General features: G+C 44.2%; 1 protein-coding gene across 1 annotated transcript in view; it reads right to left on the bottom strand.

Annotated features, from left to right (window-relative positions):
• LOC126540110 (uncharacterized) overlaps positions 1-16,968 on the bottom strand; it is a 613,572-nt gene that overhangs the window by 30,370 nt on the left and 566,234 nt on the right. Inside the window, exon 41 of the mRNA XM_050186902.3 lies at positions 1,017-1,127. Coding sequence (XP_050042859.2) covers positions 1,017-1,127 — 111 coding nt within the window. The remainder of the gene's footprint in view (positions 1-1,016; positions 1,128-16,968) is intronic.

Below are 16,968 nucleotides of genomic sequence, written 5' to 3'. Positions count from 1 at the left end.
AAATGAACGGGCGGCTAAAGTGCACAAGTATCTGCAGTTAAAAATCGTGGACACAGAATGAAGGAAGTGGTCAAGAAAGTTGGCAGCCAAGTACAGGGTAATTGAAAGTGTGGATAAACAACCACGAGTAATCAGAAAGAAAGTAACAGAAACGGAGACAGCGAATTGGATGCAATGAATGGAAACAAAAAAAGGGCATAAGGGTTTACAAGAACGAGCAAAAAGAAATTGGAAGGGAAAATCTGTACGACAACACGACGGGAAGTGCCTTGCTATTTGAGGCTCGAACTGTTCGCCTAAGAAAAAAAAGCATACCCGAGCAAATATTCGTAACAAGATGAGGCGTGTGTATGCTGCAGCAAAAATCCGGAGCCCACTCACCACATCCCAATGGAATGCGAAGGGATTCCCCCACTGAGTCCAGTACGTGACGTACAACTTCCAGAAGCGCTTGGATTTAAAGTAGACGCAAGCATCAACCGGGCAGCAGTCGAGATAAGCAAGAGAAGTTTAGAGTAATGGTGAAAAAAAATGCAGGGAAGTGACTGATACGACCGGATCCATTACAGGAATAGGCAGCGTTACAAGGTAGAGAGACAAGATTAAAGAGATGTATACAAGAATGCTAGAAGGGGAAGCATTAATAGCATACCTGAGCAACTCAAGCAGGCTAGGTGACGATTGGTCCCCGCCCTGTTTCAAAGGGGATGCCAATAAATCACCATAATTATCATTATAAAAAGGAAGCGCACAGGAAACAACTGCGGCGATTGGCCGAGGAAAATCTCGGCGGTTGATCCGTAGTACCATGGCGGCGCGGTGATGCTTCATATATTTTCCAGGTATATGTGAAGTATTTGATTCCTAATGCTATTTGACTTTGTTATCTAAATATTTCTTCCCCTCAAGTTTGCCTTGTCTCTGGAACTCACGCACCTATCAAACAGAAACACCACAAGGTGGGTAGGGCGTGATGCTGAGCAGGTCAGAGATATAGACTACATCGTGTTACTTACCTGCGAATGAACCGCCTGATGCTCTGACGCTGACGGTACAACTCTTCCACGTTCTCGCTTACGGCATTTGCCAGCAGCACCGTTATCAACAATGCAGAGGAGACGCAATATCTGTAAAAAAAACAGTATGAATGAATCCCGATGGCTAAATATCTCAGACGGCACTGTAGGAGGGACAATGCGCCCGACTATAGCACGAATATGCGGTACCTCAAGAAATCATGACACACACTAAAAAATACCGTACAATCTGGTATGCTGCACGTTCGTGCACTCCCATTGGGACTATATGTCGGCGACAATATTTTGCTTTATTCCTACGCTCATTCACCATGCGCTCACGAGTGCCTCCCGTCCTCACATCCCTGCTTCTGTTTAAAGCCACTGTTGCTCAAAGTTATCATTGCGATAATATGGACGAGCACTCGCGCCGTCGGCCCCGCCGTCACTGTCATGCTGTCACGGTATCAAAGACGCGTGCGCAGTGCGCAAACGTGGAGGGTTAGAAGGTCTTCAGACTCCAGAGACGCGCAGTGATGCGTTTGACTGAAAAAAAAAAGAAATCCGCAGTTTCGCCCGAAATTCGCTATCAATTCCGATAGCAAATTAGTAGATAGCTATGCGAAGTAAGGATAGTTGGTTTATCGGCCGTATAAAGTTGTAAACATTCGCCTGCTAACTAAATTAAAAAGCACCGTGTCACGAGCACACAGATAAACGTGAACACATCGCGTTCGATGACCAAGGAAACTCGCTGTCAAAACGCCGTAGTGAGGAAACGCGGCAGCAGCAGTGAGCGAATTGACCTTCGTGTTGTCTCTCGCTTCAACGCGAACTAAACGTCAAAAGCATAGGGCATACGAAGCTACCGGCACTCGGCGAATGCACTTTGTCCACGTCACAGATCGCTTTGAAGATGGAGCCCGGGCTTGCACTTTGTGCACAGCGAAGCTCTCTTTCAAGATAGGCGGCCGCGCGGCCGCATCATAAGCAGGCTGTCGTGTAAATTATGAATGCGCCGCCTAGCTACCGTTGACAGAGGTACTTAACGGTACCGGGCTCTGCAATCGCTCGACCTTCTCTTTTCTTTCTTCTTAATGTCCCCCTCCTTTTCCTCAAGGCGTTCAGTCATCATCATCATCATCATCATCATCAGCCTGGTTACGCCCACTGCAGGGCAAAGGCCTCTCCCATACTTCTCCAACAACCCCGGTCATGTACTAATCGTGGCCATGTCGTCCCTGCAAACTTCTTAATCTCATCCGCCCACCTAACTTTCTGCCGCCCCCTGCTACGCTTCTCTTCCCTTGGAATCCAGTCCGTAACCTTTAATGACCATCGGTTATCTTCCCTCCTCATTACATGTCCTGCCCATGCCCATTTCTTTTTCTTGATTTCAACTAAGATATCATTAACTCGCGTTTGTTCCCTCACCCAATCTGCTCTTTTCTTATCCCTTAACGTTACACCCATCATTCTTCTTTCCATAGCTCGTTGCGTCGTCCTCAATTTAAGTAGAACCCTTTTCGTAAGCCTCCAGGTTTCTCCCCGTAGGTGAGTACTGGTAAGACACAGCTATTATACACTTTTCTTTTGAGGGATAATGGCAACCTGCTGTTCATGATCTGAGAATGCCTGCCAAACGCACCCCAACCCATTCTTATTCTTCTGATTATTTCCGTCTCATGATCCGGATCCGCCGTCACTACCTGCCCTAAGTAGATGTATTCCCTTACCACTTCCAGTGCCTCGCAACCTATTGTAAATTGCTGTTCTCTTCCTAGACTGTTAAACATTACTTTAGTTTTCTGCAGATTAAATTTTTAGACCCACTCCTCTGCTTTGCCTCTCCAGGTCAGTGAGCATGCATTGCAATTGGTCCCCTGAGTTACTAAGCAAGGCAATATCATCAGCGAATCGCAAGTTACTAAGGTATTCTCCATGAACTTTTATCCCCAATTCTTCCCACTCCAGGTCTCTGAATACCTCCTGTAAACATGCTGTGAATAGCATTGCAGAGATCGTATCTCCCTGCCTGACGCCTTTCTTTATTGGGATTTTGTTGCTTTCTTTATGGAGGACTAACGTGGCTGTGGAGCCGCTATAGATATCTTTCAGTATTTTTACATACGGCTCGTCTACACCCCGATTCCGTAATGCCTTCATGACTGCTGAGGTTTCGACAGAATCAAACGCTCTCATAATCAATGAAAGCTATATATAAGGGTTGCTTATATTCCGCACATTTCTCTATCGCCTGTTTGATAGTGTGAATATGGTCTATTGTTGAGTAGCCTTTACGGAATCCTGCCTGGTCCTTTGGTTCACAGAAGTCTAAGGTGTTCCTGATTCTATTTGCGATTACCTTAGTAAGTACTTTGTAGGCAACGCACAGTAAGCTGATCAGTCTATAATTTTTCAAGTCTTTGGCGTCCCCTTTCTTATGGATTAGGATTATGTTAGCGTTCGTCCAAGATTCCGGTACGCTCAAGGTCATGAGGCATTGCGTATACAGGGTGGCCAGTTTCTCTAGCACAATCTACCCACCATCCTTCAACAAATCTGCTGTTACCTGATCCTCCCCAGCTGCCTTCCCCCTTTGCATATCTCCCAAGGCTTTCTTTACTTCTTCCGGCGTTACCTTTGGGATTTCGAATTTCTCTAGACTATTCTCTCTTCCATTATCGTTGTGGGTGCCACTGGTACTGTATAAATCTCTATATAACTCCTCAGCCACTTGAACTATCTCATCCATATTAGTAATGATATTGCCGGCTTTGTCTCTTAATGCGCACATCTGATTCTTGCCGATTCTTAGTTTCTTCTTCACTGCTTTTAGGCTTCCTCCGTTCCTGAGAGCATGTCCAATTCTATCCATATTATACTTCCTTATGTCAGCTGTTTTACGCTTGTTGATTAACTTCGAAAGTTCTGCCAGTTCTATTCTAGCTGTAGGGTTAGAGGCTTTCATATATTGGCGTTTCTTGATCAGATCTTTCGTCTCCTGCGATAGCTTACTGGTATCCTGTCTAACGGAGTGGCCACCGACTTCTATTGCACACTCCTTAATGAAGCCCACAAGATTGTCGTTCATTGCTTCAACGGTAGAGTACTCGTCTAGGAGTCTATCATATTTTTCCCTGTGCAAATATATATCTTTGTTGCGTAGAAAATTGCCGCAACAGTTCCCGCTGCTGCTCCTTAATTTGAACAGCCTGCGCCAAAACGAACAAGCTAACGTAATCTCCATGTGACCCCATCTATGCCATTGCTATGATAATTTTTTTAGAAACACTTTATTCAGCTATAGATACATGATGTGTACTGCTTGGCGGCAGCTTTCCATATCTCGGCGGCTATGCTTGGGTTCAGGTTACCGGATACACTCGCTCCAGTCCCGGAGCGGGCGAGGGCGGTGCTGGTGCCTCGGTGGTTGTAAACAGAGAAAGCGATGCGGCTCGCGGTGGTCGGACATGGTGGCCGCTCTCTGTGAATCAGCGTTACCACAGACCATGAAAAAATAGTAGTCGATTATTGCTTAAAAAATCAGCGCGAATCAGTAGATTCATGCTGGTGAAAGAGCCCTTTTGTTCAACGAACTTTTTCCTGTCACGGATCCCCTGCTAATTGTTGGCGCCACAATGTGCCACCTACGAAGCAGTTAACACAGTGACCTCCAAATTATTTGTGCGGTGAGTGGTTTGAAAAACCACATTACAGAAGTCTAACCTTTCAATCTAGCGCATTTCAGAAATTAGTTTAGCACCCCTTTAAGCACCGTTTCAGGAGCTGCAGCGCAACGCTTAACGATACGAAACAACGCTAAACTGCTTGCAACCTGCTGTACCCAGATATTGCAGCAAACGCACGCTTCTACATTCTGCTATATAGTTCTTACACCTCTAAAATATACATTTAGGAGGTATTTATTACCTTTGTCAAACAACAATGTCATAATCTTCCCATGAATATCCCTTAAACTATATGTATTAAGGGCTTCGCGCGAGTAACGCTACGGAACTGAACGTCCCTGGTGAAGAAAGAGACGGGATGGAAGGGCCCGCGGACAGCTAGCTGTGTCACATGCATGGCGCAGAGTGGAGCAGCTAGACGGATGCTGCGCGGTCCTAAAAGGGCCATACGGCACAAACGCAGTAGGGCAGTAGTCTTCAATAAAATCGATAGTTAATCAAAGTTGGCAACCAATCAGCTTGAAAAAAAAGAAAGAAGAAAGGCGGGACGGGGGCAATGACTAAACGCAACACTAACAACAGCGCTAGTTTCGTCTACTCCATTTTTCTCTCATGTTTTGTGCGCCTCATAAACACCACACCTCCCCCGCTTTCAATATGACGGTGTTTATCACTCCCAAAGCGTTAGCGTTGCACGGGGTAACAGCGAACTGCAACAGAGCGCGAGTACTATCGGGAACACTCCTACATTTCAAGTGTCCGCTAAGCAGTCAGCACAAACGTCTATTGTCATTATACGAAAAAGGAGGAGGAAGAGAACGCACAAATGTCACAGGATGAGAAGACTGTCTGCTCTCCTGGAAGGGCTAGGAAAAGGAACAGAAAAATAAATGACTGCCTGTCTCACTAGATCAAGACGGAACAAAAAGAACACTAAAAAAAAAAAAAAATCAGCACCCTTCCACTCTGTGAAGGATGACCGGCGAAGCTATGTATGTGGGCCCCTTAATGGCGAACTGCAACTCCGTCGCGAGTCGGCGCGGCATTGCACCAGTATCGGCGCACGTACGAGGAGTGCTTAACGCCTGCTTCACCTCCGCCGCGGGTTTGCCCGGAATTGCACCATCTTCGGGATCGATCCACGTATAGGCACGTAAGATAAGGCCGGTACAACTAGTTTGGCCGAACATTAGGTTAGCCCCACTACGTCGTCTCTTTCGTCCTGTCGGTGATCGTCGTCTTTATCCCTCTCGTGCCACCGTGACAATATATTCAAGATCTTCCTTTACGCAGACACGTGCAGCTTCTCCTGGTGACGACGACGAGCTGTTTGTTCGTAGAATCTGTCCGCAATGGGGGAAGTACAGCCGGTACTTACACTGGCTAACCTTCCTGTCTTTCCTCCCCTTCACTCGCCGTGGCTGCTCAGTGGCTATGGTGTTGGGCTGCTGAGCACGAGGTTGCCGGATCGAATCACGGCCGCGGCGGCCGCATCTCGATGGGGGCGAAATGCGAAAACACCCGTGTACATATTTACACCCGGGTTAAAGAACCCCGGGTGGTCGAAACTTCCGGAGTCCCACACTACGGCGTGCCTCATGATCAGAAAGTGTTTTTCGCACGCAAAACCCCATAATTAAACTTTTTTCCTCCCCTTTCCGAGACGCACTTTACGAGGCCGCATCGCGCGACCTTGGTGCTTGCGGCTAGACTGCAAAAGACTTCCCAGCAATAGCTTCTCTGACGACTTGGGCACCCAATTTCTAGGCCAGAGATCTCTGGCATTCGAATGCTGGCTATGCTTCGTGCTTTCCTTCTTTTCGCTCCCTCATCCACCTCCACACTTCGCATATTATTCCCCTGTTCAACCGCGAAGCGCCATACCAAGTCTCCCTCGCGCGATATTATTGGGAACTGCTATTCTACCGTCAAGTTTCTTGTGTAGTCTCATGCTGCCTGTAACAATCTTGCCCACGATGGCTGCTGTTAAATGCCGCATGCTCCAGTTCTCCCCGCAAAACGTGCAAGCCATGCAAACACGTTTTTCTCATGCAACTACGCACCTCGCTTTACGACTGCATCTTGAATCCCCTGTTGTTGCGTTCCCACCCGATATTTACGGCTTCATTTCTAAAATTGGCTTTATAATGGTGTTTGCTTGCAACGATCCCGTATAGTTGTAGGAAGTTCTTGTTGGTGCAACGTAGGAATATATATCCTCCTTATACAATTTCCCAAGTAGTGTTCTTTAATATTTCGCTGTTCTTACAGGATAAAAAATTCCAAACGTAGGGTCATCAAGTGAAAGAAAGTTCACTTACAAATCAAGCTTTATAATTACTTCAGCACCAGCGGCATACAGTTAGCATTATACTGCAAACACAAATGTGTGCTACGTATTACCGTTCACGACGCTGAGCTGCAATACCTAAGTTTTTCCATCACCAGGCCTAGGATTCGGATTACGCGGTCAGCACAAAGTGTATTTCCACTATACATCTGCGGAAAGTAATGTGATGTCTGCTACCGACAGCGATGCTGCGACCGTACGGTCTCTCGCAGGCTGTATCGTATGAAAAAAAGTCATCATAATCATCATCATCAGCAGCAGCAGCAGCCTATCTTATGTCTCCTGCAAGACGAGGGCCTCTCACAGCGGTCTCCAATTACCCCTGTCTTGCGCTAGCTAATTCGAACTCGCACCTGCAAAATACCTCATTTCATCACCCCACTTAATTCCCTGCCGCCCTAGACTGCGCTTCCCTTCCCTGGCAGCCATTCTGTAACTTTTATGGTCAACCTGTTATCTGCCATACGCAGTTACTTTTGTGCTTCAATGCGTAAAACGACGTTTGTTAAGAAAGTAACTGGAAGGTCAATACATTTCTACGCAAAGTTCGGGAATTAATATATTGATACTGGTGTCATCCTTACAATTCGTTCCAACTGGATATGCCTCGCGAACTCCACCGCTATAGTTTGTAAATTGCAATATGGGTCATTTGTTAAAATGTTAATTAGTAAAGTTTAGTTAATTAGTCGATTAAGCATTTCAATTTTTCGTGCAAGTAGTGTCCGCCGCTTCGAGTAGACCACCTCATGAACTAGAACTGTGCTATCTCTCACAGGCAACTTTTAAGAATTTTTGAAAGTGTTCGTTGAAACACCCTCTATAATGGTCTCCTATCTACTCTGGATATTTCAATACACTGAGTAAGGAAAAATAAGTTATCGTCCAGACGCCTACCTATTGAAGCCATTCTGAAGTTGTCCCAAAATGCCATTATTCTGGGCCCATGCTTGCAGCTTTAATTTAATTGCCTGCATTGCCTGTATATTACCAAAGTAATGGTCAACGGTCTATATAAGTTAATTCTATCTTTCCCCCCGTTACCTACATAAATTGATGTTATTCTACTTTGTCGCCAACTATGTGGTATTCGTTAATGTTTAAATGTTTTTTTCCACTGCTTTCAACAGAGCTTCCTTGCTTTTTGGTCCTAGTTCATTAATCAGCCTAACGGGTACCTTGTCTAGCCCTGTGGCTGTATGCTTAGGAATTTTCTCTTTGGCTTTCTTCCACTTAAAATTTGTCAGCACCAGCTCCTTTTCCATCTGGTTCTCTTTCGTGTTCTTTATTTCCTCAAATACAACCTCGCGCTTCTCTTGGAAAGATTGGGCTGTTATTTTTCGTATGTAATTTAATGCTGCGTCTCCTTCCAGTTTGTTTCCATCTTCGTGTAGGATATGTTGTATAGCTCCAGACTTCCTGCCCAATCAGCTTATGTGGTCCCAAAATATTCTAGGTGCGGCCTTCTATTTCTCACATATTTCTGACACCCAACGTTCACTTTCACCTTTTATCTTTGCTTGAACCAGTATTTGAACCATATATTTTTTCACTCGGTATAATTCACATTTTCTGGCTAGTTCATCCTGCGGCAATTGCATTTTTTTTTTGCCTGCCTGTGCTCTCGGGACGCTTTCTGTTGTTCGACGATCTCCCTGTTCCACCAGCTGTTCGGTTTCTTTTTTTTTTCTTTCCAACGACTATGTTGCTTCTCTTTCCGTATTTTTGTCGTTATTACACTCACTATATTCCCCCTCTTTACTTGGACATTTGCTTAGTTCTTCGTCGACTCTTGTGACTATAGCTATTTGTTCAGCATTAAAATTTGGACTGGCCATTTTGCGCTCCTTGCTCTCTTTCCCAACTACATATCTCATTTTCAATACGACGCTTTTAGGGTCACTCCCTATGCTGCTATACCCTTCCTCGTCAATGACCATTTCTCTCAACTTATCATGAATTCTTTCTGTCATCAGACAGTAATCAATGGTCGATTGCCGGTTTCCCACTTCCCACGTGGTCTGCCCGTCACACTTAGGCCCTGCATTCACGATAACGAGGTTATGTTGCTCACAGAGACCTAGCATTGAATTCCAGTTGTTGTCGGTATAGCCATCTAGATCCTGTGTGCGGGCATTCATGTCACCTAATAGGATAATTTCGACATCATCAGGCCCAGGCACTTAAGAGTGTCTTGGATTGCCGCGGTGTTCGTCAACGGCTGAAACGATTGCCATTGCACACGATTTCCCAGCCAAGACCCATATAGTCATGGAAGCGCTCAGAGCACACGTAAGACACCTTGCTCGAGCCCCTGCCCATCATCTAGCCTCACTGCCAGAGGATCGACCACGTGCTTCCTTTTGTGAAACAGTCCTGCCCTATCGTGCATACCTTCCATCAAGTTATACAGCTCCAGCGAAACGTCCGTTTCCACCATGGTGCTTGGCTCAAGCAAAGGTTCGACTAATAGTACCAGGAATACTAACAAAAGCCCAACTCTCGTCTCCAGCACTCAAGCAGCTTTCACTGCTCTTGCTGTACAAGGCGTACAACGAGCATCATCATCTGTATACTGACGCTTCAACCACGGTGAATGGGTCTGCAGGATCGGTGATCTTTCCTGCAAAACTTTCCACCATAAAGATTCGACTCTCTCACCAGACTACATTGACTGCCGCGGAGCTTGCTGCTATTCGTTGTGCACTTCGTGTAATTTCTGAAGAACTACCCAAGAAATGGAGCGTGTTCACTGACTCCAAGGCTGCTCTTCATTGTTTGGTTTCTGCCTCACGCCGAGGACCTCACGAACAGTCGAGGGGGTGAAGCAGCAGTCCTTCAAATCAGACTGCTGCTTCACCCCCTCGTCGAGCAAGGACACGACATACCGTTGCAGTGGATTCCAAGCCACTGTGGCATAATGGGCAATGAACATGCCGACGCAGCAGCCCTCCTCATGTGCACGATCTGCACATGAGGAGGGCTTTCAAGACTCCATTCCATTCTCAAGAACAGACGCTGCAACGAAAATTCGTGTGCTTGCAAATGAAGCCATCAAAACTTTATGGAACACACCAAGCTTAAAGCATACACGTCTACACCGACTGGATCCATCCCTTCGACTTCGACCCCCATCTGGACTCTCTCGACTCGAAACAGCAGTACTTTGCCGACTGTGGCTTGGTGTCGCCTACACAAGATCCTTCGCCTTCCGAGTCGGTATGGACGACAGCGCGGCTTGCAGACACTGCGGCGGCGAGGAGACCATCGAACACGTGCTTTGCCACTGTCCTCAATACAGCGCGCACCGGCTGTCACTAGCGACCACGTTGGCACGCCTTGACGACAGGCCACTTTCAGAACAGTCAGTTTTGGAATGCCGACGTGAACTGTCGTCGCAGCAAAAGTCTGTCAAGGCTTTGTTGACTTTTCTACGTGACAGTGGCCTATTAGAAAGACTATAATGACCCCCATTTCATCCCTTTTCATATTTTTTTCTCACGCTTTTATTTTTGTCACGCTCTTCTTTCCGTCTTTACTTCCCCTTTCCCTTCCCCTAGTGCAGGGTAGCAAACCGGTGGTTTTAAGTCTGGTTAACCTCCCTGCCTTTCTCTCATTTGCATCTCTCTCTCTCTATTCCCGAAACCCTTACTATCAGCACTTAGGCATTCCACTAATTCTTGATTCTGTCTGCAGTTATTTCCGGCCCAAATACGTTATGTCCAGCCAAGTTTTCTTTCCACTCATTGTACCTGATAACCAAAGATACTCTTGACAATTTGAATTTACTATTTTCCATTTGGCTCCCTGATGGGTGAGCAGTCCGACTTCCCTTGCTTTTCTTTCCGACTTAGTTCTGTTGCACCCTTCCCAAACATAATTCTCAATCACTGGCGTCTCTTCTCAGTCTCTAAGGTGCGCTTCTGTAACCGCGTACATTTGTTCTCTATTTAACTGCTCCTCAACCTCTATCCACTTTTCCTTTCTTCTGTCGCCTTGCCACCCTGGAAGTGTTAGCCAGCGCCACCCCTCATGGCCTTGGCCGCGGATGTGGAACATCCTTTCTGCCACAGGCGTCACGTCTACGTGAACTTTTTGGGTGAGGGCAACTGGTCAATACACCCACACATGCTACCTGAAGGCATCAAGCCTGCCGGATTCAAGACCCTCACTATGTAATGAACAATATTATATATATATATATATATATATAGTACCCACTCTTCAACTATTGAACTAGAACTTATGTCGCACAATTAATATTTGAATATTGATCGCGCATAAAATATAGTTTGAGTGATTCAAGATTACTGCAAACAACACACTGCTGGTCTTATTCGTTTGAAGTGTACCACTTTAGTTTTAAAGTTTAGGTCAAGTTACATGAAACACCGGGTACAATAGCGCTTATTTTTATTACGGCAGCACAAGCACTTACATGCTCCCATAAATAACAGCAGCAGTAGATTTTATTGTATATCATAATAGCAAAAGGGAAAACGAAGATGAATGCCATAGGCGTCGTACCTGACCCACTTTCCAATGAATATCTGAACTGTACCGCGGTCACCTATGGTGAAGTTATCGTACAGAGTAAGGGTAAAGAAAGTCATAAATTATACTAACACTCTCTATAAGGAAGAGAAAGTACGGGGAAAGAAGAAGGAGACGTGCATATGTATGCATAAATACTTCAAATGTGCCATTACTACGAGTAAAACCGAGATTGTTTGTGTGTGGCCTTCTCCTTGCAATGTGTCTTACTGTGGGAAAGCCAGCTTTAAGAACCCGCTTTAGGTACGTTTGCACACGTAGTCAATTGTTAGGCACATTCCATAACATACTTCCACCCGTTGAAATTGCAAGCAAAAGAAGTTAACATAACAATATGCGGCGAGATAACAGACATGCCTGTGACGTTCTGAAACCCCTCAGCGTCCCTTGTTAGGTAAGCACGAGCTGCGCTGGTGAACTGATATCGACTCATATTATTGTAGCAACGGGACTTGCTGTACAGCTAACTAAGCGGACTGCGTTAGTTTGGTAACCTTTTATGCTCTCAATCCTGTTTCTTATGCAGTACTTCATCAATTCAGCATCTACACAGTGCTAGCCTGTCTTAAGAGCTTTAGCGCGGGTGCTCCTGTCTAAATACATGTAAAAGGATAATTTGTTTTTCTCGGCGACCACTTGACGAGGTTTGTTGCATTTAAAAGAATACTTAAGATCTAGTGATTGTTGATTTCAGATTTTTGATCTAGGTTGTTAATTTTTAACTAAAAATTGGTAAAAATCGCAAATTTTCACAAAGCGAAGCCAGCAAGTTTACAACTCTGTAACTCAGCAATGAAAAATGATATCACATTTCTGTAAATTACATCTCACAGTACATATAAAGCGGACAAAATTGATATGTTGCACATAAATCTAAAAAAAATATAGTAATGTGGAAATACAGCTTTTGTAGAACCCTTGTACACAACATAACAAATTCCCGTAATATATAAATTGAGATATCAAATTTGTCCGCTTTGAATGATCTAATGGATGCCTTTTACAGAACCACGATATCTGTTCTTGACGGAGAGCTATTAAGTTGTAAACTTTGCGCTTCTACATTTTTCTAGAACTTTATAATTTTGGAAAATTCTTTCAATAAAATTCATGCCCTAAACCTAAATTCCGCTTCCAACAGTGACTAGAATTTAACTTTCGCTCTCAAATGCAGCAAATTTCATTAAAATCAGTCCGGCGGTTATCTCAGAAAAGTGTGTTTTACATGTATTTGAATAGGTCGCGTCGGAGTTGGCCCCGAGCTAAAGCTTCCTCTTAAATTTTTATTTCCGCTGTTGCATACATGTCCTGAATCGCATGTTGTGTTTGCTTACCTGGTCCTTTTCAAAGACATTACAGAACAAAAAACTAATGAGCTCTTTTATGGACTCCTTTATGCAGCAACCACATTTGCCGCGGATTTCCGAAGCCTTAGCGTCGCCTGTAAAAGACCCAACCAGACTTGGTTTGCAGTGCACATTGTGAACCGAAGCAAGCAATCAGTTCAAATAAATATTGTGCAGACCCCCCACACTGTGAGGATCGATGGCATGCGAAGCATTCTGTACGTAGCTGGCTATCCAGCCCCATTGGGGTTCTGCAAAGTGACACCAGGTGGACCAACATGTTTGTGGAAAATGTTGTACATGCGGGTCGCAATAGTATGTACGAGTGACAGCAGCAACACGACGACGACCACGCTGAAGAGTGTTGTATGACGGCAACAGCATCATTTCGATGTTTGAGACAAGCTTACGACGTATGGTGATCGTTGGGTTCTACATAGGTAGTGGACCAAATAAGCAAGAGGAACCCGAATTGTGATGTCAAGAGTGACTACGTGTTATACAGTTGTATGTGTTTATATGGCTTGTCATATGGTGTATGCTAAAACGAAGATGGCATTTGTATTCCAGCGATGTAATTTTAAAACATGGTTAACATGGCAATCATGAAGTTGCTGCGACATTGCAGTTTCTACATAGCGTAATTAAGCTGCTACAAGGAAAGCACTGGAGCAAGTGGGCCAGTCCCAGAGATAGTGAAAAAAGCACGGCGCCTCAAAGCGTGAGCTATCACAAGGAAAAATGACAAAAAAAGTGGCACGGGACACACACACGCGCAGTCTTTCAAAGAACTGGCTGGCTTTGGAACGAGAGAAGCATATGCATGCAATTGTGGCCTGAACCGATGTCTCGATAGCTGTACTTCTCTCTATTTGATCAATGCATTCTTTGCCATGTCCATAGAATGTGCATATTGCCAGCAGTGAAAGCATTTTTCTTCAAGCTGCACACTTCCACCTTGCCGGTAAAAACAAGGCTTCATAAAAAAGGAGTATATGTGCACTGGAATGTTTATCGTAGACCATAGAACACATACTGTTTTATTCTTTGTCATGATGCTCTCTATTTTGGGGTCATCTTACAAAGAACTATTCAAGAAGAACTTCTTACCAGATACATTATGGTATCCAGTTCCTCCAATTCAAAAGGCAATCAGTAACACACTATATGATTTGTTCATGCTATTAGGATTTTTATTCATTACGGAAGAGCCACATGATCAACAGGCACACCGAGCCACCCCACTTGACAAGACAACCTTTTCGAGAAGAGGCTGAAGAGGCTGCTCTTTTGAGTAGAGGACAGGGCTGCTGCGCTTGACAGCAGAGGTCTGCTTCCACCGTTGGTCACACATTATTTTCTTTTTATTAAAGCAAGGCAAGACGGGAACTTACCTACCTAGCTACTGCAAAGCGCCAAGAATAAGGCGGAGAATACTACACATTAAAAAGTCAGTTCTGCCCAGTGTAGGGTCTTGGTATGACAGAAGACAATGCATCAAAAGCAGCACCTCATTAGAGATCGCGAGATTTTGGCAATACCTGGGTAAGTACATAAAGCTTGCCTCAATCCAAGGTGCTAGGCAGAGCCCATCATAAGTACATGTTTACTGTGTCATAAAATGGCTTGCACAAACTGAGATTTTACAAAATTTTCCCTTGAGACAGTCCTTTTACTATAGACACTGTGAACCCTGTCAGGTAGAGTCATGCATTCTTTGTCTGTTGTGTACATGGCTGTTGCTCTTCACAAAGCAACTTCTGCGGCACATTCTCTCCAACTTTCATGTTGCACAAAAGCTCACTGCACATTTATAGAACCACAACAACCATGAATAATTTGATGAGTAGGAGAAACATAGTCTCCATTTTAGGCAGTGTGCTGTGAAGACTCCCAACTAAAATTTTCGGTAAAATCAAGGTAGAAAAAATTTAAGTTAAGTTATGGGGTTTTACGTGCCAAAACCACTTTCTGATTATGAGGCACGCCGTAGTGGAGGACTCCGGAAATTTTGACCACCTGGGGTTCTTTAACGTGCACCTAAATCTAAGTACACAGGTGTTTTCGCATTTCGCCCCCATCGAAATGCGGCCGCCGTGGCCGGGATTCGATCCCGCGACCTCGTGCTCAGCAGCCTAACACCATAGCCACTGAGCAACCACGGCGGGTAGAAAAAATTTAGCTGGATGTTCTGGACACATTTCTTGAGCCCAATCAATTAGTCTGCACATATTTCGCCTATTTCAGGTGCATTAACAAATAACTTCCCCATTGTCTCATTATGGCCGTTAGCTTCTGCATCCGTTTGTGCAACAGTTGAGGAAAGTGCACAAGCGCTTTAACGATGCGCAATTGCTACTAGGCTCATTCAGTAAAAGTTCTGCTTTGTGCAGAAACATCTGCCTCTTCTGCCAAAAAGCATCCAGAAGGACTTTCCCAGTTTTTTCACTTGATGTTATAATGACATATGAAGGCAGTCATTATGAAAAAGCTGAAAAGGGGGTTCTAAAACGGTATAATTTCTTACCTCTCTGTTAATGCCCAAAATGTGTTTATACCTACTTGCACTAGTATAACTTCGTTTGCTTCATTTCTTGTTGAGAATCACATTATACATGAAACTGCCCTTATTCAGTATTTACATGATGAGTGTGTATTGTATCCACTATGTCTTTCCCATTTTGTATATGCCCTCCTGCTTTGATCCCAATTGGGATTGGCGGTATGTATAAATAAAAATAAATACAACAAATATTAATTAATAACAAGGGTAGTGATAGCAATGATACTGCACTGACAGAAAATTCTATCAGTTTGCACATACAAATCAAAATGAAATTATCTCATTGAACGTTACCACCACTGCAATGTTCTAATCCGAAAATGAGACATGCACTATGCGAACAAAGTGTTGAACCATTGGTTGGTACTGCACGTAATGTGCTATTAACATTCAGTGATATGAGTTGAGCCACATGGTGGCAGAAAGGAAGTGATAAAAAAAAACTGCAGCAAAGTGCTGGCCTGAGAAAACTGCCTGCAGCACCTTATCCACTTTATCCACTTATCCACTTTATCACCTCACAATGGGGACCTCATAATGCCGAAATCTTTCTGGTCTGAATTGTTACCATGACATGAAAATTTTATATTACATGGATGTGAACAACAAAAGATAGGGAAAGACAAATGAAAAATTCCTGGTGGAGTTTCTAGCAATATCGAAGATTTTTCGCATGGACTGCCCGAAACTCAAGGTGTTTTAAGAAGCATGTGGCTCTTCAGACTTCTACACTCCCAATCATAATGGGGTTTAATATATACAGCCACAGAGTACCTGATGTCCATTTTTGGGCGACCCAAAGAACAGGATATATGCACTAGGCAGCTGGCTCCAGAGATACAGCACAGAGGCCTAACGTTGGTGTAATGAAATGCACGAATATTTATGAAATATCAGCAAGAGCCATACTTATCTGTGGCACAAGCTAAACTAATTATATAGTTAGCATTGTTCACACTCATGTTTCTGAGAATAGTTTTGTTGTTTGTTTTTCTCAATAATGCACATTTCTTGCAAAATATTATGTACAATTCCTACAGGAATCATCAGTGCAGAAAGGGTTAAAGAAAATGACAAGTCAAGGCAGTTTAGAAAGATATTAGAAAGGCTGTCCATGCAGTTATTCCAAAAGAGACATTATGCTTAGTGGGAAGCATCAGAAACATCAGCAAACAAGTTACAGGAAGAACAGAGGAGTCTGAGGCCAATCATGGCAAATGGCACTGTGCTACCAGCCATGACAGTAGGAGGTGGACAGCAGTTGGGTTAGTACTCAAATCTCGATATAATGAACATAGATATAACTAGGTAAATCTAAAAATAAATAGAGGATCTCACTGAACCCCATCTAGTCAGGGAAATCATAGTAAACAATACACACTGCAGCGACCAAGGTAAAATGTACTCAATAGGCGTTTCAGCTCCGCCACAGGATGATTGTTCACAG

Source organism: Dermacentor andersoni, chromosome 2 (assembly GCF_023375885.2).
Source record: "Dermacentor andersoni chromosome 2, qqDerAnde1_hic_scaffold, whole genome shotgun sequence".
NCBI lineage: Eukaryota > Metazoa > Arthropoda > Arachnida > Ixodida > Ixodidae > Dermacentor > Dermacentor andersoni.
This window is presented reverse-complemented; position numbering and strand designations above follow the sequence as displayed.